The 26238-nt window shown below is 47.3% G+C and overlaps 1 protein-coding gene across 1 annotated transcript; it reads left to right on the top strand.

Moving 5' to 3' along the window:
* The first annotated feature begins 1376 nt into the window (after positions 1 to 1376).
* Positions 1377 to 24199, top strand: LOC129339954 (vomeronasal type-2 receptor 26-like). The gene is made up of 4 exons (XM_054994517.1): positions 1377 to 1667; positions 17347 to 17595; positions 21665 to 21791; positions 23298 to 24199. The coding sequence occupies exons 1-4, from the start codon at positions 1377 to 1379 to the stop codon at positions 24197 to 24199; spliced, it is 1569 nt and encodes a 522-aa protein (XP_054850492.1).
* Positions 24200 to 26238: the final 2039 nt, after the last annotated feature.

The following is a 26238-nucleotide window of genomic DNA, read 5'->3' as shown; positions in this document are numbered from 1 at the left end:
GGAGGGTGGGAGTGGAGACAAAAAACCAGACGAAGTGTTAATTTCTATCAATCAGCAGGCATGTGTACTGTGCAATTTTACAACAAAGCTAGGTTTATGATAGTCGATTGAATTGGCTAACATGGGAAAATCTGCAAGCAACAAGGGTAGAAATAAAAAATGGGAGTATCAGATTTTGAACATGAGATTTAAGATAATGATCTGTGTTACAATGGGCAGAAGAATGAAGAACTGAAAGGGTTGTTAACATGCATCTAATTAAGCATTAATGTTAAGCATATCCAATTAAGTATTTATGTTAAGATATTATGGGACAGTCAAGAACCATTTTGCAGAGCGCTCAGTATTTGATTTTAATAACTTTGTAACACTGACTAACTCAAAATAAGCCGATGTTTATTGCATATTTAAAAAACTGCTGCTTTTGAGAGTTGGGGGAGAAGCCCTCTCAATATTGAACATATTGCTATAGGGGTCAACTAATGTAGGCATCATGTACAACATTGTAGTTGATGTACATCTCAGAATAAGATTTGGAGACGTAAGTGATATGAAATGATTTGACAATAAAAATTTTTGCGAAGCATTGTCTGAGGGCCAAGCTACAAGTGACGAATGACACTTGAACGGCAAGTGGATTGAGTGGAGGGCAAGTGAACAGGGAGAAATACACTTGCCGTTCAAGTGTCATTCGTCATGTGTAGCTTGGCTCTGAGTTTTCAGCATTTTTGGTAGCAAGGCTAAAGCCTTGGCCAAACTGATCCTCTAGATAGGTATGTAGCATATTAATCGCATGCCCTGTTAAGTACAGCAGGAATTCATCATGATTCCATAGCTATCAGTAAAACATAACAAAAAACTTGTGGCTAGCAGCGTTGCTAATTTTAGGGCCAAGCTACACATGACGAATGACACTTGAACGGCAAGTGTATTTCTCCCTGTTCACTTGCCCTCCACTCAATCCACTTGCCGTTCAAGTGTCATTCGTCATGTGTAGCTTGGCCCATGGTTGAATGATGAAGCAGCAGTAGCTTTACGGTTGGCCTTAACTCGTTCTGCGACAATGTTCTCCCCATTCAGAACTGAAGTTTTGAGCAGAAAGTAATGAACAGCAAGAAAGGCAGATCCAACTTTTTGTCTTTTCCAGTTTATTAAAACTAGGAAGGGAACCTCCGATGTTTTGAAATCTACACAATGTATGGTGGTGGAAGCATCGTAATTGTTATTTGGTTTCAAATACAAGACCGGAAGGATAATAATAAATAAAAGGATAATCTTGCACTTAAATAAGAACCAACGTGCCCTGCTGTTACTGTGAAATTACTTGGTTTAAAGTACAATACTCCAATGAATGATTATTTCACTCTCTTTTAAGAATGCTGATAAAGTTCTACCAGCACAACCTCGCATTGGCATTTGCTGTGAATGAGATCAATAAGAATCCCCAGATCTTGCCAAATGTCACCCTTGGGTTCCACATCTATGACAGCTACTTTGATATGAAAATGACCTATCGTACAACTCTGGGCCTTCTTTTTAAATCACAGAGGTTTGTCCCCAACTACAAATGTGACACACAGAAAAACCTCATAGCCATCACTGGAGGACTTGATGCTGATATATCTTTCCATGTTGCAGACATCTTAGGACTCTACAAAATTCCACAGGTATGATTCATCTGTGGCACTTTAAGTGCTTTGACAAAATAAGCTCTTACAATTCAGAGAATTGTTATAAGGGAAAGGGAGCAGTGTGGTTGACAGAGAAATAATCTTTTGGTTGGTATTAAAAGTTAAAAATGCAGACTACTTCACACAGATAGAAAAGAAATGAGGAACATGGTAGTGTAAGAAGGTTAGTGGATATTTATTTCCCATAGCAATTTTACAGGAACTATACAATGTTCACTATCATTAAAAATTGTGAGCCAGAATTGTCAAAGCTGTTTCGATCAAAAAGTTGTAGTACACTAGTGGAGGAGAGTTTCTCTAATATGTAATGCTTTCCACCAGTGAAACATGCCTCTTACAAAAGAGAAAAGCTTGCAGCAGAAGAAAGGTTCTTACCTAAATGGAAACAATGTACTTAATACTGGCAGTTTCCTTCAGCAAATTTATCAGTCACAAACTAATGCATTATTTCTGAAAATCTCTAAAAAAACATTTATTTTAGATCATATATGGTTCCTTTGCCTCAAAGGAGAGCGAAGCAACAGAGTTTCCTTCCTTCCACCGCATGGTCCCAAATGAAGACCAACAGTACATGGGAATTATCCAATTGCTGCTCCATTTTGGGTGGACGTGTGTCAGCCTCCTGGCTGCAGATGATGATCCTGGAGAGAATTTCTTGAAGTCTTTGGAGCCATTGCTTTCCCCAAATGGAATCTGTTTAGCCTTCACTGTAAGAATCGCAAACCAAGCAGAGTGGGATTACTTAAAAGACTTAGTCAATTTAGTCAATATGATATATCAGGCTTTCCAAGATAGAAAAGTGAATACTTTTATCCTCTATGGTGGATCTCTTACCATTTCATCACTGAATAATATTATGTTTCTAGGATATAATGAATATACAAGAGATGTATCGTTGAGCAAGGTGTGGATTTTGACTGCCCAAGTGGATTTCGTGTTATCTGGAGCTCTAAGGCATTGGAATTTTGATTTCTTCCATGGTGCCATGTCCTTCACAATTCACTCAAATGAGTTTCTGCAGTTCACAAAATATCTTTCTAGTATAAAACCTTTCCAGAAAACACAAAATGATTTTTTCAAGGAATTCTGGGAACAAGCATTTGACTGTTCATTTCCAAAGTTCCATGGGTCAATGCAGGTTGATGACATGTGCACTGGGGAGGAGAGACTGGAGAGTCTTCCTGGGCCTCTGTTTGAAATGCACATGACCGGTCACAGCTACAGTATCTATAATGCTGTCTATGCCATAGCACATGCTTTGAAAGCCATGGCCTCATCTGATTCTATGGGTGGCAAAAGTGTTAGACTTCAAGATGTCCAACCTTGGCAGGTAAGGTTACCCCTTGGATTTCCTGTTCTCTGTACCTGAGCACAAGATGAGACAATATCCAATGTTGTCCTCCAGGCATAACTGGGGAAGTAGGGATCCTTCTTTTGTTGACAAGTATTGTGGGTCTTCCCAGTATTTGGACCTTGAACAGAACGTTCTTCCATACACAATTACAAAACAGCTGCATTTACTTTATAAAATGGAATCAGCTAAGAAAAGTGATTGAGAATCTTGGTGTGCGAATATCAATATTTTGTTGGTTTCTGATGAGTCTTTTCTGTCAAAATGATATAATTTATTTTCTCTGTTCATATGCAGGATCCAGATGCTTCATCATTCAGATGATAGCAGAGCTAAAAGTTTCCAATCCATTTTTTCTTTAACATTTTCTCCTTTTCTTTACCTTTCGTGTTCTTCAGCAGTAGAAAAGAGCAAGAGTCCAGTAGCACCTATAAGACTAACAACATTTGTGGAGGGGTATGAGCTTTTGTGAGTCTAGGCTCACTTCTTCAGGTATCTGAAGAAAATTCCGAAGAAAATGTAAAGAAAATGCAGGTATCTGAAGAAAAATTGTGGTTAGGGAATGAGATTTCATGAGTCACAGCTCACTTCTTCAGATACAGAAAGCTCATACACTACCACAAATGTTGTTGGTCTTATGGGTGCGACTGGATGCTTGTTCTTTTCTAATGCTACAGACAAACATGGCTACCCATCTTACTTGTTCTGATTATTATTACAATTACAATACCAGCTGGGTCATTGTGAATTGCCACAACAGACACCTTCACTGCCTTTCCAACCTTTCTCCCCTTCTCTGCTTGCTAACTATGCCTCAGGGAGCCTCACTTGAGAAGCAGGGAGAAAGTGGGAAGGAGATGGTTTAAGCACAGAACTGTGCTTGGCAGTAAGAGTGAGGGGTAAGGTAAGGTTGTCTTCATGCAGCTATCTATGTAGATAGAAGAATATTGGCACAGCATGCCTGGGAAATGCAGCTACTTCAAAACCTCTGCTGGAGCTTTACCTTGGTTTAAATAATTAAATGTTTCATTAACTGGCTGATTGTGCCAAAGGGAGATGGAAGTATGAATACATATTGCATATTTTTGCATATAAATTGGAGTGGCTAAGAGTGATACAGAGCAACTGTCAGATAAAGCTTGAAATTGATGAAGCTTGAAATTGACAGTAAGTTCTCCAAAGCAGGTGTTTGTGTGTTATATGCCATCAAACCACCTCCTATGAATGAAAGACCTCCTAAACGTCCCATCATTTACAGACTAGTGGACATGGCTTCTTTAATTGAGTCAAGCCATCTCATTTTAGGTCTTCCTCATTTCCCACTACCTTCCACTTTTCCTAGTATTATTGGCTTTTCCAGAGAGTCTTGTCTTGCCCCCCTAGTCGGAATGAGAGACAGACACCGTATTTTGGGATATAAATGGGCCGCTTTATTAAAATTAACAACAACAAACATCAACTATGGCAAGGGCCTAACTAGCGGTACAGGTCAGGCCCTGGGGTCACTCCGGACCCCACCCTGACCTGTCTGGGCGAGCACCCGCTGCCCCGGGTGCGAGCCATCCATCCAATGGCTGGGACCCGGCCTGGCCAGGCGAAGTGGTTCACCCCTGTAAAGCTCCCCCACCCGGCCGTACGGCAACGGGGGGAGACTGACTTGTCCAGGGGATCCCCACCCAGGGCGTCTAACCACGTAACTGGGCCGTACGGCAGCCAGTCACTTCTGGCAGACCCAATTCCCCACCAATGGGGAGGTGCCAAGGGTGCTCAGCGGCCCGCTACAAATTCTTCCCTGACTAACATCCTGCCATCGCAGAGGCCAAGCCTCTGCTTAGGCCTCTGCGCCCCACAAATGGCTTAAGGCCAAACGCAGCCCTTGCCGCAGGTCGTTCAAGAAAATACTGTTGCCTCTGCTAGAGAGGTGCACACCATCCCCTCTGTAGAGGTCTGCAGACACGGCCCGTATCTGCGGATGGGGCAGATATATGCCCAACCCCCTTGCCATTGCTTGAAAAGGGGCTCTATTGGCCATTCGGCGTGCCCTTTCGATAGCATTGTGGTCCAAAGCTTCCCTCCACACTCGGCGCGGAAGCATTGCCGACCAAAAGATCAAGACACCGGGCCATCTCCTTTGAATCTCCAAAAAGTCATCCCGTGCCTGCCAGGAAAGGGCCACACCCTTCATCAGCCCTAAATCGTTGCCACCTAAGTGGACAACCAAGATATGCGGTGGAGGGGCACTCCTCCCTTCAAACAATAGTGGCAGCAAACCAGACCAACGCAGGCCTCTTCTGCCCTGCCACTCCATGGTGGCCCATCGGCTGAGTCCAAGCTGGGACCCCATCTGCGTCCTCTTTGCTTGGTGAGCCGCCCAAAAGACCATACTATAGCCACAAATGAGGATCCGTACCCTCTCCCGCCACGGCATGGCACCTGAAAAAGGAGACAAAGTCAGCACAGATGGCCTCCAGACAAAGGCCTAACATATGACTTGTAAGCAGCAGAACGCCATCGTCCCACCCTCTGAATCTCAACGCTGGAATACCCCATTGCGGCGGCCGTGGAAGCTGCGCCTATCCGGAAAGAGTGGGTTCCAAATTTCACCCCACCCAGTCCCAACTTAGTGAGCGCTCTGCCCGTGACCGTCCAAAACTGGTACTTCGTGAGAGGGGAACCATCGACATGGCAAAACAATGCCCCAGGCACCGTACCACGAACCTCCAAATATTTTCTCAAAGCAACCAAGGGGCACAACTCCACTATGGCACATGGGCCAATCACCAGATCCACCCCTTTTTGACACTGATCCGTCTTAGAGCATCTGATCCGTATGACCAAACGATCCCCTTGAAACTTTACATCCGCTACCGAAATGGCCCTGCCAGAAGCATCCTTAAGGGATTGAGGGACCAATTCGCTGACCCTAAGGGCTCCAAAAAACGCTATCAACGAAGCGGCATGGAACAACAACTCCTCAAAGGGAGAACTGCAAACAAAGGGCCAAGTTGCTTTCAAACCCTGCAATATATCGGGGGAAATGGGCTGCCTCGCATCTCTCGGAGCTGCAGCCTCCCTGGACCAACCCTCCAACATTTTTTTTATACGAAAGTCCCCAGTGGGGTCAAAGAGGCCACGGGCCTTGGAAGCAAAGGCCAAGGCCGCCAGCTGGCTACAAATATACTTCACCCGTTGCCCCTTACCTTTTTGGGTGACACAAAAATGTGCCAGGTGTCCCACTGGGATGGGCCACAGCTGGGGGAGACCCACCTCCTGCCTGAAACCCGTAAAGTACCTTACCGCCCTGTCGTAGGCTCGTCTGGTACTGGGAGCCAGTGCTAACTGGATGGCCCTGAAGGCCTCGGACTCCCAATTCTCCACAGTTCTTGAGGAACCCGGGCAGGCAGTACATCCGCCTCTGGGGCAAGCTGACGAAACCGGTCCATCTGCAGACGAGACAGGGCGTCTGCCACCTCATTATTCACCCCAGGAATATGTCTAGCTGAAAACAGTACATTAAGATGCAGGCACCTTAACGTAAAAGCTCGGACCAGTCTCATTACCCTGGGCGATCTAGAAGAGAGAGAGTTAACAACCTGCACCACAGCCATGTTATCGCACCAGAAGTGCACTGAGTGGTGCGCCAGCTCCTCACCCCACAGATAAACCGCCACTAAGATAGGAAAAAATTCCAGGAACGTAAGGTCCCGGCACAGGCCTGCTGCCGCCCAGTCAGCAGGCCATTCCACTGCACACCAGTGTCCCCTGAAATAAATTCCAAACCCCTTCGAGCCAGACGCATCGGAGGAAACTTGTAATTCCCCCTCCAACAGCATTTCTTGTCTCCAAAAGGAGACCCCATTAAAACCACTCAAAAACTGACACCACATCTCTAAGTCTTCCCTCATCCCAGGGGAAAGCCGCATCTTATGATGTGGGAGCCTAAGGGTCCCCATTGCAGCGCAGAGGCGGCGCAAAAAGGCCCTACCAGGCGCCACTACCTTGCAAGCAAAGTTAAGGTGGCCCACCACCTGCTGTAATTCCAATAATGAAACCTTCCTCTTCCCCAAGAGGGAACGTAAACGAACCCTCATCTCCTGAAGCTTATCCGCCGGTAACCTGGAAGATTGCTGTTCCGTGTCCAACTCAATACCTAGGAAAGTCAGGATGGTCGAAGGACCCTCCGTCTTTTCATGTGCCAGTGGAACACCCAACTCATCTGCCAGGCATATAAATTCCCTCAAAAGCCGGGCACATTGCCCTGAACGCGGGGGCCCAACCAGAATAAAGTCATCTAAATAGTGGGCGGTGTCATGGCAGCGCTGCCTACGACGTAGGGCCCACTCCAAGAACGTACTAAAACGCTCGAAAACTGCACAAGAAATAGAGCACCCCATCGGGAGGGCTCTGTCCATGAAAAATTGGCCCTCAAATGAAAACCCCAGGAGTTCAAAATCCTCGGGGTGTACCGGCAGAAGGCGAAAGGCAGACTTGATGTCGCATTTCGCCATCTCGGCCCCCCGCCCGCAACGCCTAACCACTTTGACCGCCTGGTCAAAGCTTGTATAACGGACCGAGCATAAATGCTCGGGAATTGCATCATTGACGGAGCCACCCCTAGGGTATGAGAGATGATGAATTAGTCGAAATTCACCAGCCGCCTTTTTGGGCACTACACCAAGGGGAGAAACCCGCAGGCGAGGGACAGGAGGGGAGGGAAAAGGGCCTAAAACCCTGCCCTCAGCACATTCCTTTGCTATTTTTGCCCGCACAACGTCCTCCATGCCAACCACAGACCGCAAGTTGGACGACATACAGGCAGTTCTAGGACCTTGAAAAGGTATCCTAAAACCAAACAAAAAACCATGTAACAAGAACTGAGCGTCAACCCTATTGGGGTAATCCGCCAACAAAGCCCTAAGGACCTTCACTTTTATTGGGCTGGGGCCCTTTACTAGGCCCTTGCTGCCCAGAGGGAGCTCCCCCCCTTCTTCCAAATGGCCGCTGCTTCTTACAAGCACTGAGGGGATGAGGCCCTCTGCAGGTCGGGCACTCGTGGCCGAAGCGGCAGTTCTTACGGCTGCATACCCCTTTTGAAGTGAATTCAAAACAAAGCAGTCGGGGCTGAACCGACTGCCCCGCAGAGGCGCGGGAGCCGTAAGTACCCTGTGGAGTTCCCCAAACTGGGGATGAACGCTGAACGATGTGGCCACTATCAGATCGGTCACCAACCGCAGATTTTGCTGGAGTCATCAGCTGTAACCATAAATGCTGATGAACCTGATCCCAGGGCAATGATGGATTAAGTGCCGCCCGCATCCTGAATTCCTCATCATATTGCAGCCAGGCTGCACCAGCGAATTCAGAATGAGCCCTGTAAATAATATCCAAATACTGGAAGAGCGGTGCGGCTCTCCAGGGCTGTGCACGTGCTATCACTCCTGCATATATCAGGAAACCGGGAAGCCAATTAGCCCAGGTCCTGTCTATCTTACGGCGCTTAAGGCGTTCCTTATCGCGGTCTTCGAGGTCCTCTTTATCCTTCTTCTCCAGTTCCCTGAAGAGAAGGGTAAAGACATCCACGTAGTCCCCACGCAAAATCTTTTCTCTAGTAGCCGGGGTAAGGTGATCGCCCAGCGGCATGGCTGTGTCGCCGACTGGAAGGGCTCTGTATGGCACCGTCCCATAATTGGACCAGGGTACTCCAAAATAAGAGCCCCAAGGAGGAACAAAACCCATACCCAGGGCCTGGGCCGGGGGGGCAGACCAACCAGATGCCCCAGGCAGTTGACCTGGCATGGGTGACTGGCCCCAGGGGCCACAATCAGGAACCGCCCCAACCCCTGGCGCGCCTACAGGGGCACCCAAGTTTGCAAGTGAAGTGTGTTGAGAGGCCTGAGCACCCAAGTTTGCAAGTGAAGTGTGTTGAGAGGCCTGAACCATCTGGCCCCAGGGCCAGGCACCCAATTGCTGGGGCCAAGCACTCTTACCTTCATTATCCGGAGGTTGTACCACCACAGCCACTTGACCCGCCTCCTGGGACCAAGTCCCTTCCATTTCAACAGCTGCAGGTTCCGCTGCCTCTCCTTCCATCACCTGACTGCTCACCGTTACTGACGGAGCCGAGCCACCTCCGGAAGACGTACCCTCCAAAGCAGCCAAACGAGAGAGGATGTCATTAATAGATGCGGCCTTGGAAGCCCCCCGCACCGGTCTCTTGCTCGTGTCAGGTCCAGTATATATCTTACCTATACTGACTCCATTTTCTAATGCTTTTAGTGTTTAAGTGTTTTCTCCTCAGGTGCACCAGTTCCCAGGCAGCATTCCCACCAGAGGACTGTTTTGTCTAACACCGTTCCACCAGGCATTGGCCTTGAAGGAGAGCAGCTTCCCAGGACTGAAAGATGTTGTTTTGAGAACTGTGGGGGGAGGCTGTTCCAGATGGGTATTGTTACTCTGTATCCTATGCTTGCTCTTCATTGGTAACAATGATCATGTACCATCCTGAGTCTCCTATTCAGGACAGTGGACTATAATGGACCTTTTCTGCAATAAAGCTTCCTTTGCCAGACATTGGACTTATTCTTGCTTCTAAAGGGAATCTTGCAGAGAGTACCTTATTTAGCCACAGTCTGACATTTTGTTACCAATCATGTCTGCGTCGGGCCCAGCGGAATCCAAGGTTGTCCCGGACAGGGATCCTTTGTTTGATCCGTATGCGTCTCCCGACAATCAACCGGTGCAAACCCAAGACTCCCAGGAGCTGGGAGCAACCGGGAACGGAACCGGAGCCTCCACTTCTACCCTGCCTCTCATCGACTTCAGTACTCGAAACGAGACCGAAAGCAATCTCGGGGCAAGGCCGAAAGCAACCGCTCTCCCCTTGATCTCGGTGCCCACCCCGTCGGAGTGGGGAGCCAGACCCCGAGAAACCAGAGAGCGCCGGGCAGGTGGACTCCATCCACGAGTCTCGATGGACGGGCGCCGAAGCCTAGAAACCGTCCCGGAACTAGATAGCAGCCAACCATGGCGATATTGGAACAGGACGTTTGAGCAGATGGAGGGGGACACGTCTCGCCGAGGCGCCCTGAGTTGGGATTATTCCGAACTTGCCCCGTGGAAGGAGCCAACGGAAGTCCCTGAACCAAGTTGGGAGCAGATACGAGGTCGCACCTATGCGGTAGATACCAGCATCTCGGCCGTGACGGGTATGGCCAAGGGAATTCTAGCCGCGAGGTCGCGAATAGTTCAAGGGGACCCTCCTCCGTGGGGTCCTTTCTCCCCGGTGAGTACAGCGAATGAAGGTTCCCTGAGCGAACAACCAGGGCCAAGTCGTATACAACAATTAGAAGCTAAGCTGATGGACATGGAAGAAAGCTTGGCTCACGCCATTCATTTAATTTCCTCAATGGGGGCAGGGGAAAGACTGTCTCCCGAAGAGATGGCGATACAGATAGCTACCCTTCAAAGTGTCATCTCCTATCCGATGGAGGAAGTTCAGCAGCGGTCGTCGCCTACCGGCGGGGGGGGCACCTATCCTGGCGAATCGGGAGAACAACCCAAGGAACTTCCCCCTCAGCGGGAAACTCCACCGAGAAGGGACCACCCGGTTGTGCCATCCGGTGAGACTCCCATCGAACCTCCTATCACGGGAGGGGATGTGCCGCCAGACGAGACCCCCGTTGAGAGGCCTACGGAAGGGGAGGAAAAGCCAAGTGATACACCGGTGATACCCCCCCATACTTCCCCGAAAACGGTCCGGCCGGACCAAGCGGGAGCACCCGTGGCTCCATCAGGGGAGGGAGCCCCTGGTCAACCGCGCGAAACTGTTCCCGTTGGGCAACCTCCGGGAGATGGTCTACCAGCGCCAAAAGGCCAGCCGACGCTTCCCAGAACAACAACGCCCGGAGGGGCAAGCCCGCGCGGCCTTCCACCCATTCGGCCTTCGCCGCTGCGGCCCCTTCCGCTTCGACCACAACTAACCCCGCCGCTGCAGCCGATACGTTTGCCACTGGAACAACCCGTAAGACCGCCTCCGACCCAACCGATGGGACCTACACCACTGCGACCCCACCAACCCACCCCTCAGCGGCCGATTATTACTCCGCCACACCAACCTCAACCGCCAGCACCTCAACCGCTACGGCCAGCACCTCCGGCCTTGCCACCAGCCCTGCCGAGAGCACCGCCACCAGCCCTGCCGAGAGCACCACCGCCAGCCCAGCCGAGGCCGGCACCCCCGGCTCAACCGGTGAGGCCACCGCCAGCACAACCGGGTCCCCTCATACCTCAAGTGCCATTGAGGCTTCCGGCGGACTTCTACCCAGCCCCGGCTCCGAGGCAAGACCTCCCAATGGGTTGGGTGAAACTGGACGCCACTTTTGACGGGGATCCCTCCAAGCTGGGCTTTTTTCTAGTGCAAGTCGTGCAATTCTTCAACCGGTGGGGACACCTCTTCGGCAGCGAGGCCAGCCAAATTGAACACCTCGGCTCCCGCTTACAAGGGAAAGCAGCGGACTGGTACGTAGGACTATATAATATCGGGGCCCCAGAACTCGATACTCTCCAGGGGTTGGTGGATGCTATTAGAGCACAATATGAAGATCCCTTAGAGGAAACCAGGGCCCGAACAGAATTGCAGGCCATTAAGCAGGGCAGCATGGCAGCGAGAGACTATATCACGAAATTCCGACAATTGGCTGCCAAGTGCCCCAGGTGTGAGGAGTCCACAAAAATTATTCTGTTCAAACAAGGACTTAATCCGAGACTTTTGGACAGAGCCCTCATGCAAGACAATCCCCCTACGCTGTTAGGTTGGATTCAACTTGTTTGCGAAGTGGAAAATCGCATTTTAGAAGTCCGTTTGGTTGAGCAACAACAACAAACGGGACAAAGAAGACCATTGACCTTACAGAAGGGAGCTCGGGGAGCTGGCTACGCCACCCGTGGAGCGAGAGATGCTAGATGGCAACAAGGGCTGTGTTTGCAATGCGGACAGGCTGGTCACTTTGCAGCACAATGCCCCTACCGGCCTGTGCAAAGACCTCCGCTCCAATTACGGCGTCCAACCCTTGCTCCGTTCCCTACGCTCCAACGCCCGACTCCAGCTCCACGAGCAAACAGAGGCCGCGGCGCTTCCCAAAGGCCAGCCTCAGAAAGAGGGCTGGAAGCGGAAGAAGTTATGGAATACGATCCCGCTTCCCCATCTGCAGAAGTCAATCCAGAAAGTCCCCAGTCGGGAAACGAGATGGATCTGTCGTAAAAGGGCCCAAACGACAGATCCGCCCCAAGCCCGTCCCTGCACGGAACCGGCCACCTGGGTCCATTTTATTCATGCCAGTGACTTTAATCAACCCAGAAAGAAAAATGCACATTCGGGTGCAAGCTCTTATTGACTCGGGTTGCTCAAGAGATATCATAGCCCCAGCTCTAGTCAATGGACTAGTCTTACCAACTCGGGAATTACAAAATCCAGTAATTTTTGAACAAATGGATGGTACCAACATGAATCCGGTCACAACTGAAACCATCCCGGTGATCACAGGCATGGGACAGCATTGGGAAAAGAGGTCCTTTGTCATCAGCTCTACTGCCAAGTACCCGTTAATTCTAGGCAGCAAATGGCTATGTGATCACAATCCCTACATAGACTGGGCTCAAGGATGTATTACCTTCAATCATGCCAACTGTAAACTTCACCGTTGGAATCAAAACTGGGGCGAAGACCCTACTCAGAAAGAAAAGGCCCTCCTTACCCAAGAAGAAGTCAACCAAATACCCGAACCTTACTGGCCTTTTCTAAACGCTTTCTCGGAGGAGGAAGCGGACACGCTGCCCCCGCATCGACGAACGGACTGTGCGGTGGAAATTTTACCAGGAGCCTCACTACCCAAAGGGAGGCTCTACCCCATGAGTCTCCATGAACGTGAAGAGCTCCGGAAATTCATCGACACCAACCTCCAACGAGGGTTCATCCGCCCAGCCTCTAGTTCCCACGCCGCTCCAGTTCTCTTCGTGAAAAAGAAGGATGGGGGACTTAGACTGTGCACGGATTTCCGAGGACTAAATGCAGTGTCCACCAACAACGCCTATCCTATACCGCTCATCCGAGACCTTCTCAACGTCGTGGCCCAAGGTAAGATCTTTACGAAATTAGATCTAAAAGATGCTTACTTCCACGTTCGTATCAAGGCAGGGGATGAGTGGAAAACCGCGTTTAATACGCCCCTCGGACAATATGAATACTTAGTTATGCCTTTTGGATTGACGGGAGCCCCGTCTGTATTCATGTCCATGATAAACGAAGTTCTACATGAATTTCTGTACAAAGGGGTGGTGGTGTACCTTGATGATGTTTTAATTTATTCTGACACCGAGGAAGAACATGTTCAAATGGTACAAAAGGTCCTGGCCACCTTGATGAAGAATAAACTGCCCATCAAATTGTCCAAATGTGAATTCCATAAAACCGAACTCACTTACCTTGGGTATTGTATCTCACAAGAGGGGTTGAAAATGGATCCAGCCAAAATACAGGCGATCCAGGATTGGCAAACGCCCACCACCCGCAAAGAACTGCAATCCTTCCTGGGTTTTGCCAACTTCTATAGAGACTTCATAGCAAATTTCGCCCAAATCACACTCCCCTTAACAGAATTGCTAAAAACCAAAGCGAAAGGGGACCAAGCCAAAAAACCCTCTGCTAAACTACAATGGACCCCCGATTGCCAAACGGCCTTCGAATGCCTTAAAAAGCAATTTGTAACGGAACCCATCCTCTCCCACCCCAACGAACAGTCCCCCTTCATAGTACAGGTCGACGCCAGCGATACGACGATAGGGGGGGTTTTGCTGCAGAAGGGGGAGGATGGGAAATTGCGGCCTTGTGCATTCTTGTCTAGAAAGTTCTCAGAGGCAGAAAGGAATTGGAATGTGTGGGAGAAGGAGGCCTTTGCAGTAAAAGCAGCTCTCACTAACTGGAGGCATTGGCTGGAGGGGGCGAGATACCCTTTCGAGGTCTGGACAGATCATAAAAATTTGGAGGCCCTCCGAAGCCCCCGCAGACTGAATGCCAAGCAATTGCGGTGGGCGGAATTCTTTTCCAAATTCAACTTCACCCTCAATTATCTCCCGGGCAAAACTAACTTTTTGGCGGACGCCCTGTCGCGCATGCCCCAACATAAGAGCAAGCGGGCGGAGACTGTCGACACGGTCTTCTCGCCTAAGCAACTTGGGGGCGTGGTGACTACTCGCAGCCGCGCTAAGCAGCCCCTCCCGGCCGACCAAGAATGGAAATCGAAACTTAAAACTGAAGTGGAGAAGGAGGGGAATAAAGCTCCGCGAAACAAACTAACCCAATCCCCACAGGGGGATTGGCTAGCTGGGAGCAAGTTTTATGTCCCGGACAGCCTTAAGTTGGAAATCTTGCAGCGCTGTCATGATGCTCCCACTGCTGGACATTATGGGTATCTGAAAACTTTACACCTAGTTCAAAGACAATTCTGGTGGCCGGGCATGCGCAAAGACATTTCCCAATACGTTAGTTCCTGCCCTGTTTGCCTCAGCGCTAAAACCAGAAAAGGGAAACCTCCGGGTCTTCTGCAACCATTGGAAACACCGAACAGGCCCTGGGAAGTAATCTCCATGGACTTTATCACTGATCTGCCTCTTTCAAAAGGACATAATTGTATTTTAGTGGTGGTAGATCTGTTCTCCAAACAAGCCCATTTTATCCCCTGTACTACTATACCCTCCGCTCGAAAACTAGCGGATCTGTTTCTAAAACACATCGTAAAATTACATTCTTTTCCGTCCAAGGTGATTTCGGATCGCGGCGGACAGTTCGTTGCCAACTTCTGGCGGGAGCTTTTGAAAATGTTGAATATTGAACAAGGTATCAGTTCAAGCCACCACCCACAAACCGACGGGCAATCCGAAAAAACAAACCAAATATTAGAACAGTTCCTTCGTTGCTACATCAATTTTCAACAAGATAACTGGGTGGACCTTCTCCCTCTAGCTGAATTCTCCTATAACAACAGTGTACACGCTTCAACGGGAGAAGCCCCCTTCAAAATTGTATATGGGACTCACTTCAATCCCTTCCCTTTGGACGCACCCCCTCTCCATTCCTCTAAATTGCCAGATGTATCCTCATGGTGGGGGGAGGCGGTGCAGCAATGGACTATCATTAAGAGACACCTTGAAAAAGCCAAACTGGATTACAAAAAGTACGCAGATCGCCATCGTGTGGCCGAATGGGAATTACAACCAGGAGACCATGTGTATATTTCCACAAAGAACCTAAAGCTAGCTCAGACAAGCCGCAAACTCGCTCTGAAATTCTTAGGACCTTTTCCTGTGCGCAAGGTAATAAATAAAGTGACTGTTGCTGTAACATTGCCCAAGAACCTTCGCCATGTGCATGATACGTTCCATGTCAGCCTTTTGAAGAAAGCTCCCACCGACAACAAATGGCATATCAAAGCTCCACCCATTCCAACTTTAATTGACGACCAAATACACTATGAAGTACAACAAATTTTGGACTCTAGAATCAAGAGAAATCAGCTTTTTTACCTCATTAGGTGGAAGGACTTTGATTCTGGTTACGATGAATGGGTGAACTCTGCACATGTTCATGCTCCTAGATTGACCAAAGCTTTTCATGCTCGCTACCCATATAAACCAGGGGGGGATCTATTTTAAGGGGGGCAGAAATGTCAGGTCCAGTATATATCTTACCTATACTGACTCCATTTTCTAATGCTTTTAGTGTTTAAGTGTTTTCTCCTCAGGTGCACCAGTTCCCAGGCAGCATTCCCACCAGAGGACTGTTTTGTCTAACACCGTTCCACCAGGCATTGGCCTTGAAGGAGAGCAGCTTCCCAGGACTGAAAGATGTTGTTTTGAGAACTGTGGGGGGAGGCTGTTCCAGATGGGTATTGTTACTCTGTATCCTATGCTTGCTCTTCATTGGTAACAATGATCATGTACCATCCTGAGTCTCCTATTCAGGACAGTGGACTATAATGGACCTTTTCTGCAATAAAGCTTCCTTTGCCAGACATTGGACTTATTCTTGCTTCTAAAGGGAATCTTGCAGAGAGTACCTTATTTAGCCACAGTCTGACAGCTCGCAGGAGGTGCAGCAGATGACCTAGCCTGTTCTAAGGCAGCAATTCTGGCCAAAATATCCTGCCTTAGGGTACCCTCTTCCTCCTCATCAGAGGATAGAGCGATGGCAGGGCGCTTGGGGGGGCGCCTAGCAGGCTGCTTACCCTTGGATTTACCTCCTCCTTTCTTTGGACCCATCCTGCCCCAGATGTGCAACAGTGAATGAAAGCACCTTTGGAAGTCCAGTCAGACTAGCCAAAGCCACTACCGGACCAAGGGGGAAAATGGGATTCAAACCAGCAAAAAGGTGCCTGCAATGCACACACAGGACCAGTATGCCCAGACCCCAGAAAAGGAATATGCTGCTGGCACTGGGAGGCAGAAGAAGCCTGCAGGCGACACCAGGGCCCCACCAGCACAAGGGTGCACAAAATGGCCGCCAACCACTTTCAAAATGGCCACCGCAATTGCAAGGGCCACTATAGTGGCTAAGAGCAAATTGCACCAATGCAGCCAGCCGGTTAGGGAAGGCTATGTCCACAAGCCCCGATGGCGAGCAGGGAAAAAAAACACAGCCCCACCTGCAAGCCACCCTGAGCGCACCCACGCGCACAGGAAAGCCTGGTGGGAAAAAACACGTGCCAACCACCACCCTGGCTGGCTGTAAGGCGGGGCAGACGTGGGGGCCGCCCGTAAAAATTCCCCCACCCGGCACGTCCAGCGGGGAAAGGCAGGTTGAAAAGGCAGCCGAAACTGGGAGCCTCCTAGAGCACGCACGCGCGCAGCAACAAAGCCTCGTTGGGGAAGCACGTGCCCACGCTGCACTTAGCAGCAGCGACGGCTGCAAGCCCGCCCCAAAGGCACCCGACCGGGCGGGTGAAGCTGTGGCCACCCAAGAAAATCCCCACCCAGTCCGCCCAGAGGGAAAAGCTGGGTGGTACAGGCAGCCGGACCCGAAGGCCTCCTAAAGCGCGCACACGCGAGCGGCAAAGCCTGTGGGGAAGCTCGAGCTGTGCCGCGCCTAGCAGCCGCAACGGCCACAAGCTCTCCCCAAAGGCCCCTGACTAGGCGGGGAAGAAACAGCCGCCTATTAAACTCCCTGCCCGGATCGCCCCAAGGGGAAAGCCGGTGGGAGAAAGAGCAGCCGCCCGAAACCGGGGGTGTGGAGAAATCCAACCCTGGCCCCCCCAGCCCAGACCAGCGGCCAAGAAAAAAGGAGCAGCCGCACGATCTGCTCGCCGCACGCCCCGACAGCAGACCCGACGCGACTCCAACGATGACGCCTCCACACGGGTCCACCACTCGGTCCACGCAGGCCTCGTGCTGGGGAGCAAGAAACGTCTTGCCTCCACCGAGCACGAGTCCAAACTGGAGCCAGAGGGGGCGGAGAAGCCAGCAAATGCTCTAAACTCCGCCCCCACGGCTAAGCCCCGGATTGAGGTCTGACGCACTGTCTCCCTCCTTCCAGTGGGGCAAATAACTGCCGCGCGCCTAAATGGCTATGCCATAGGCGCGACTGGCAGACTTCTCATGATGTGACCAAAACAAAAACCTAACCCAACATTAAAAAGGAAATTTAAGTTAAAGGATCAAGCTTTGTGGTAAACAAATACAGTCAGATTTTCTTCTAATTGTGGATGAGTATATGCAAAAAGGATAAAACTCATCATTCGATGTAATATCTTTTCTGTTTTCTCTTTTCAACTAGCTCCACCCATTTCTTCAAAGCATTTCTTTCAACAACTCTGCTGGAGAAACAGTGTCTTTTAATGACAAGAAAGAAATAGAAGCTGGATTTGACATCATGAACATGATCACTTTCCCCAACAGATCCTTTCTCAGAGTCAAAGTTGGAAGGGTTGATTCTTCTGCTCCCAAAGGGAAACAATTCATTATTCATGATGATATGATTGTGTGGCCGAGAGCTTTTCACCAGGTATGGACTCCAGCTTCTTCTCAGGATCCATTCCATTCTCCAGAAATGTGACTTGGTGTTGGAACTTCCCTTTGTTACTAACTTCCCTGTGTCATGTATGATCAGATGATTCTATAATAAAGACAGAGCCGTAACAAACACGAAAAATATGAAGAGGTATGAAAAATTAAAATGTCATATATTCCTATTCCTCATAACATTTGAAATTCTATGAAATATTTCCCAAAGCCTTACTGAAAAGGTTTATGAGGGAATCAAATACAATTACTTTATGGGTCTCTATTGGCCCCCCATTGACAATTTCTCTGTCTGTGGAGCAAGTTAGGGTTTAAACAGAAATTCTCTTAATTCCTCTTTACCCATTTCTCCATCCCACAATCCATTTCTTGTCTCGTTTTTTAAAATTTAGAACCGGTTTTGCTCAAAAAGGAATTTATAGAGAAGAGGGGCAGGAAAGATCTGCAAAATTTCGGAATTTTCCTCTGTAGATACTCAGAGGCAGGCAATGTCTTCCCAAAATATCCTATTGTTAATCTTCTTTGAACAGGGCACTTTTATCCTTTATCTTCATTACAAAAGAAGAAAATCCCATTTGAAAGCAACCAGGTACAACTACAAATACTGTTAAGCTACTTTATTTCAGCAATACAACAAGGTTCATTCCTTCATCTCAACTTCTTATTAAAGATTCCTCAGCCCAAGAGGATCAATTCGGTAAAAAGCTCAAATAAACTCCAAAAGGTAAATTCTCCAGTAGTTCCTCAACCAAGAGAATTTGTCACCAAAACAGAAAGCACAATAAGTTCTTTTGCATTTTACCTTAAAGTTAAATCTGGAAGAGCTGTGGCTGACCCAACGTCACCCAACTGGCTTCAAGTGGAGGAGTGTGGAATCAAACCTGGTTCTCCAGATTAGAGTCCTGCCACTCTTAACCACTACACCAACTATTATGGGAAAACAAACAAATTCCATATGAACTTCCCTCAGTTTCATATCATTTTTCAGAAATGGGTACTATTTCCAATTAAAATCCCAAAATGTTCAGCCTTGAATTGTTCTGGGCCACTTTCCCTAGATTCCTCTAACAGCCCTTGAGAGACATTGGTGACCAACCTGTCCTCACACTAACAGAAGAAAGCGAAGATCACTCCCATGACTAAAAAGTACTGGCAGATTGTTGGCAGGATAATATTCAATGCACCATTTCAACTGCTCTTGCAACCTATGTGCTATGTACAAGCTAGGTTCCCCTCGAATGATACAAAAACACTTCTCTTTTGGATGAAATGGCCACAGCTTTATTGATTACAACCATTTGGAGCATTGGTAAGGCATAGGGCAATGGATCTCTGACATCCACTTTGCTGTTCGATGTGTTGTTCCTCCAGTCATTTGATTTTTATTTTATTTATGTCATTTATATTCCACCTTTCTCACTGAGACTCAAGGCGGATTACACAGTATGAGATTAGTACAATCAGTGACATATTTAAATACAGTATCAAGGACATTTCCATAAACAATGCTATGAATACAAGTTTAAAAGACATAGTATTAGCAAAAATCCAATACAGAGTAGAAAAAATACTGAAACAGAACATAATCAATTCTAGGACTGACATTAGACAACGTGGAGCACTGGTGGTACATAGCAGTACATATTTAAAGCAGCAGATAATACGTAAAGATATATAGTGATGAAGTCCATGGTCCCTAACTCATTAGCAAAGCATCTGAGACCCCATCCCTACAATACAGCCCTCCCATTTGAGTAAAAAGCCTTTTTGAATAGTTCAATTCAAAACCTTACCTGCCAAGGTTGGACATCTTGAAGTCTAACACTTTTGCCACCCAATTCAAAATTTTGCATCGTTTGTGGAAAGGCAGGAGAGTGGGGGCTCTTCTGACTTCCTCAGGCAGGTAATTCCGCAGGAGAGGGGCCACTACGGAGAAAGTCCATGTATGGGCTGCTGCTGACTTCACCCGTGTGCAGCCTGGCACCTGCAGGAGCCCCTGTTCAGATGAACAAAGCTGCCATGGAGGAACATAGGGAGGGAGGCAGTCCCGTAGGTATGCCAGACCAAAAGCATGAAGAAATTTGTATGTAATAACTAATACCTTGAACTGAGCATGGTAAATGATGGGTAGCCAGTGGAGCAACTGCAGGATGGGAGTGATATTCATGCTCTTGCTCGCTCCTGGTAACAGTTGAGTTGCAGCATTTTGCACTAATTGGAGCCTCCTAGTTAACTTAGATGCTGGCAACTGCGGGATGGCAAGTGATGTACCGCCACCAAGAGCTAATGGATGGCCCTTGCCACCCCTTTAGACCTCAAGTGTTAGCCAATTGTTATGCACTGCTCACCCCCTTAGGATCCAAGCCAATGTCTCAAAACTGCCTAACCACCTAAATTTGTGACTGGCCCACCAGCTGCCCTCAAAACAAAGTGTGGGTAGGTGGGAAAGCATCCTGCTCCTGCTGTCAATGTTTGTGAATGGAGCCAACCATGCTATAGCATATGGAAGAGGGTCTCCTCATAGGCCCCTCCTCTTCTGCAGGTGACCTTCACCCCCCCCCCCCCCACCAGCCTAGCCCTCAGTTGTGGTAAGTCTGAGAGCTTCCTTTCTTTTTTCATCAGCTAATAATACTGTCCCCTAAAACTAACAGGAAATTTTAGACAGAGAATTTTTCTCTGTTCCATAGTCTTGTCATGGAGGATGGGACTCTGTAGGGAAATCAAAATCACTGACTGTTTTTTTTTTTTAAAAATGAAAGCGAGCTGAAACCGGAGAGGTATTTCAATGCCTTGTGGGTTTTAAAAACTGTTTTCCATACATGTGATACAATGTATAGTGATCATCAAAGCCTTAAAACATTTCAGCCCTAAAATATTTATAATGTGTTTATAAAATAATTCAATAAAAACACATATACCCAAATAACACCAAAACCGGGCCAATTACATGTGAAACAAGCAATCAAACAAAAAATCTTCACCTACTGGCAGAAAACTACTATAGAGGGAGACAAGGAGTTCGGAAATTTTGGTGCTGCACAAAAATAGCCCTTTAAGGGGTTACCACCTTCTAGGCTCAAATGGTAGGGGCACACAAAGCAGGGCCTCCGAAAACAACTGGAACGGACAGTTAGCATCATATAGGAGAAGTGAACCTTAAGGTATGCTGATACCAAGCCATATAAGGGCCAAGCTACACATGACGAATGACACTTGAACGGCAAGTGTATTTCTCCCTGTTCACTTGCCCTCCACTCAATCCACTTGCCGTTCAAGTGTAATTCGTCACTTGTAGCTTGGCCCTAAGGCTTTGGAGCCAGTATAGATGGAGCAAAACTGGAATGATATAGTCCTACAACTCACTCCAATCCACATTCTGGCCATAGCATGCTGTACCAAGTAGCTTGTGCAGTTGTTTTCTTCGGTCTCCTAATTTTCTTCACTCAAGAACGAGACGGGAAATCCTTTTGCATTCAAATTGTTCTCTTGTTTGAATGTTGTGAACAAAAAATGTCTACTGTAAACACTTTTAAACTCCTCTCATGTTTCTGGACAGGGTCCTCCCCATTCTGTGTGCAACAATTACTGCCATCCTGGTTCTCAGAAGAAAAAGAAAGAAGGGGAGAAATTTTGCTGTTACGATTGTGCTCCTTGTCCTGAGGGGAAAATTTCAAACCAGAAGGGTAGGTGTTATTTTATATTCAAGGCCCTAACATTTAGGGTTAATTCACATGAATGTTTCCCAAATGATAATTGGGAAGATACCTTTCCAAGCCATTGGACAGTTCAATCCTCTCAACTGGAGATGGGCACAGACTGGAAAACGAACCTAAATTTGACATAGACCGGTCTGGTTCATTGTTTGCGAACCAGCGGGTCCCACGGACCCACAACCTTTTTGCTGGTCTGTGGTTAGTTGGTCTGGTTTTTGTTTTAAAGTTTAAACTGCTCCGGCACCACGTGCAAGTTACGCAGACAGCACTTTAACCCTGTCCTTGCTCCAGCTTACTGGCGGGAACTTCCCTACCAGTCAGCTGGAGCACGGGGGGGATAAAATGTAAAGAGCTCCTGGCGCCACTTACAAGTGACACCAGAAGTGCTTTAACACCCCCTCCCCTCTTGCTCCAGGCCCCAGAAGTGGCCCCACGGACACACGGACCTGTCTGAAGTTCATGGAAATTCATAGTCAATCTGTTTCGTGAAACTCCACAGACCACAGACTGTAGGCTGGTGGTCTTTTCCCAGTCCGTGTCCACCTCTACTGTCAACAATTCTGAAAACAAGTTTAAAGAGAAAGGGGTCATTTTAAAACAATGGTTTGTGATTTGCCAGTGAATGAGATATCAAGTTCAAAAAGAGTCCAGTAGCACCTTTAAGACTAAAAAAAAAAAAAAAAAGCTACAATAAAATTGGTTAGTCTTAAAGGTGCTACTGGACTCTTTTTGATTTTGCTACCACAGACTAACACGGCTAACTCCTCTGCATCTATGAGATATCAAGTGATACACATTCATAGGCAAACTGATGACAATTATTTGATAATAACATTTGCCAACCTCCCACAAGTGACTGACTGAACACACTTTTCTCAAGCAGGCATCCAGAGTTCTCTGTGTTGTGCATGTGTCTGTCAGCCCTATCATATTTTGAATGATATAGAGAAACAAAATCTCAAACTGACCCACTAAAAAGTAATTTCTGAAAGTTTTGATTTATTCTCAAGAAGTGTGTAAAAATAAGAAACATAAATGTGTTAAACACAGCAGGTTCCTAATGTTAAACCAACATAAGAACCATATCTACCTGTGACAGAAACAATGATCAAGATTTGAATTCAGTAGGACCTTAACGACTAACAAGAATTTAGGGCGGAAGCTTTTGATAGTAAAAGCTTCCTTTCAAAGAGAAGTTTGACTCTCAAAAGCTTATGACCTGAAAATCTTACTGGTCTTTACCTGCGATAAGATTTGAATCTTGCAGACCAATATGACTACCTAACTGAAGCAATGATAATAGTGAGGACAACAAGAAGAAAAAGAATATACAGCAATACTGAAAGGATATCAAAATAGCTCTCTAGTTGACCACAGCCACACGTTTAACATTAGCATGAATATCTCCCAGGTTGTGCCTTCAGAACCTAAGTCATACATGAATTGACACTGAGGCAAACCTCTTTCTTTTTTCAGACATGCTCGACTGTGTAAAATGTCAGGAAGACCAGTATCCAAGCAAGGACAGAACTGGATGCATCTACAAAGTTATAACCTTCTTGTCATTTGAAGAACCTTTGGGGATCAGTTTGGCCTTATTAGCCATATCTTTTTCCCTTATCACAGGTTTAGTATTAAGGACTTTTGTGAAGCACAGAGATACACCCATCGTCAAAGCCAACAACCGAGATATCACCTACACTCTCCTGGTCTCCCTCCTTCTCTGCTTTCTCTGTTCTTTGCTATTCCTTGGAGAACCCAGCAAGCTGACCTGCCTCCTTCGCCAGTCTGCCTTTGGCATCATCTTCACAGTGGCTGTTTATTGTGTTTTGGCCAAAACCATCACTGTGGTTGTTGCTTTCATGGCCACCAAACCTGGGTCCAGCATGAAGAAGTGGGTGGGGAAAGGACTGGCCAACTCAATTCTTCTTTCTTGTTCCCTTGTTCAAGCAGCCATTTGTGTGGAGTGGCTGGGAACTGCTCCCCCATTCCCATATTTAGACATGCAGTCCCTCAACAGAGAGATTATAGCAGAATGTAATGAAGGGTCGGACATCATGTTTTACCTTGTTCTGGGCTACCTGGGACTTCTGTCCCTCATCAGCTTGACTGTGGCTTTCCCAGCCAGGAAGCTGCCAGACAGTTTCAACGAAGCCAAGTTCATCACCTTCAGCATGCTGATTTTTTGCAGCGTTTGGTTGTCCTTTGTTCCAACCTACCTCAGCATCAAAGGGAAATACATGGTGGCTGTAGAAATCTTCTCCATCTTGGCCTCCAGTGCAGGGTTGCTGTGCTGTATCTTTTCCCCCAAGTGCTATATTATTGTTCTGAGGCCTCAGTTGAACAAAAGAGAGCAGCTAATTAGGAGAAAGAATTAAACGATATAAGATTCTTTTAAGATTTTTGGCACTTCTACTGGTTGCGTAGTATACCACCTAAGTTAATTGAACAGTCCACTCATATACTCCAAACAAACTCAACAGATATGTTACAAATGTTGCTGTTGAAGAAAACCTGTGAATGTATGATAACTGATTATTCCGTTGTAATGTTTTTAAAGTCCCAGTATCAATTTAACAGGTAGAATTTTAGTCATAATCCTGCAGTCTGTGATTAGCTGTTTCAGAAAGCATTTTTCTTTTCTTTTTTTACAATCTTACTTTTGTTCATTGACAGTTGTTAGGAAGTAATGGCAAGGAAAGTGAATTTAATCCCATTGTTAATGAGACCACTAGATCTTAAGATATCACAGATATCTTAAGATTATCACAGGCGTTGCTTTGGAGAAGTAGCAAGCACAAAGGTGCCTCCTGTTTTTGGTAAAGAAAAGATTTGAGGATCTAAAGGAAATTCTGTTAAGAACAAGTAATTTGAGAATGGTGATTTTTCTTTGGAGTTCATCATTATCTTCAGTTTTCACTGTTAGATACAAGCAGGAATATTAGCGGAGGCAAATTTCTTTGTCCAAAATTTACTTTTTTATGTAGCCCATTTGCTTTTTTATTTTTTTCTTTTGTTCTCTTTCCCCCTCCCCCCTTTTCTCCCTCCCCTCATTCTTCTATATCCTTTTTTAAAATTGACTTATATTTTTATACAACAACAAGATGGCACACCCAGCTGCATGTGAAACATGCTTAGGCTGGGTGCCACTTTTTGCCTCACTGCACGGATGGAGAGACAGCCTTACATTCCTGGGCATCCAGGCTTTGGGAGGTGGGGCCTGGCCCTGTGAAGGGCAGCTCCGCCTCTGTAGGGCTCAGTCAGCTTTGAAAGCTCGGCCCACGCACCGCACCCTATGGCAGTACAGGATTAGTTGGTTGCTGGTTACCAGGGCCAGGTAGGAATTTTTTCTCCTTTTCCCAAATTGGCAAAGGGAAGAGGTGTTTTTCGCCTACCTTGTACTGTCTTGTAGGAGTGGTATTTGGAGTGGTGGAACTGTAACCTAGGTCCCTGGCAGGTTAGATTTGGGTAGACAGAGCGGGCCGGTGAGCACCCGGTGGCACCTCCCCATTGGTGGGGAATAGGGGTCTGTCTCGGATCTCACTGGCGGGCTGTATGGCTGCCAACTGAGAGGGCAGACTGCCTGTGGGACCCCCTGTACAAGTCCTTCCCTCGGGCTTCACGGCTGGGGTATATGGAGCTTTAAGGGGGGAACCATTCGCCTGGCCGGCCGGGTTACAGACATTCACATGGATGGCTCGCACCTGGGGCAGAGGGTGCTCACCCAAGTAGGTTCAGGAGTTGGTCCAATTGACACCTTGTCTCGCCCTGTACCGCTAGTTATACCCTTGCCATTATTAAGTTTAATGTTGGTCAATAAATTGCCCAAATGTACACCCAAGCCTTGTGTCTGTCTCTTCATTCTGAATGGGGGGGGGGCAAATAGCAACAAGAAGATAAACAAAGCACAAGGAAAAGAGAAAAAAAGGGAAGTGGGAAACTTCCATCCAATTTGGTTACGATTTAATGAGCATTCCTTTAAATTATTTTATTTTCTTCATTACCTGTTTATTGTCTTTTATTCCCTTTTTAAAGTGGGATTTCTATTTCATTCTCTTTGAAGAGAAGGTGCACCATTTTCAAGTTTCAGAACTTGAACTTCTTTTGTGTTCTACACCAGAGGGTTGTGTTCTTGCAGGAGGACAGGAATGTTTGACAGACATTGCCTACCTCTGAGCATCTGTAGAGCAATATTGTGAGATTTTGCAGGATTTCTCTGCCTGCCCATTCTCTCTTTGAATTTCTGTTTGATCAAATGGAAATTGTTTAGAAACAGCTTCCAAAATGGGAAAGAAACTGATTGTTTTATTTTAGGGAGAAACTGGGTAAAGTGGAATAGAGAGGATTTATCTTAACACCACTAGTAACAAGCAATGAACATGCTGTCTGCATGAAGTTTCAAATAAAACGTGTAACT

This window comes from Eublepharis macularius, chromosome 12 (assembly GCF_028583425.1).
Source record: "Eublepharis macularius isolate TG4126 chromosome 12, MPM_Emac_v1.0, whole genome shotgun sequence".
NCBI lineage: Eukaryota > Metazoa > Chordata > Lepidosauria > Squamata > Eublepharidae > Eublepharis > Eublepharis macularius.
This window is presented reverse-complemented; position numbering and strand designations above follow the sequence as displayed.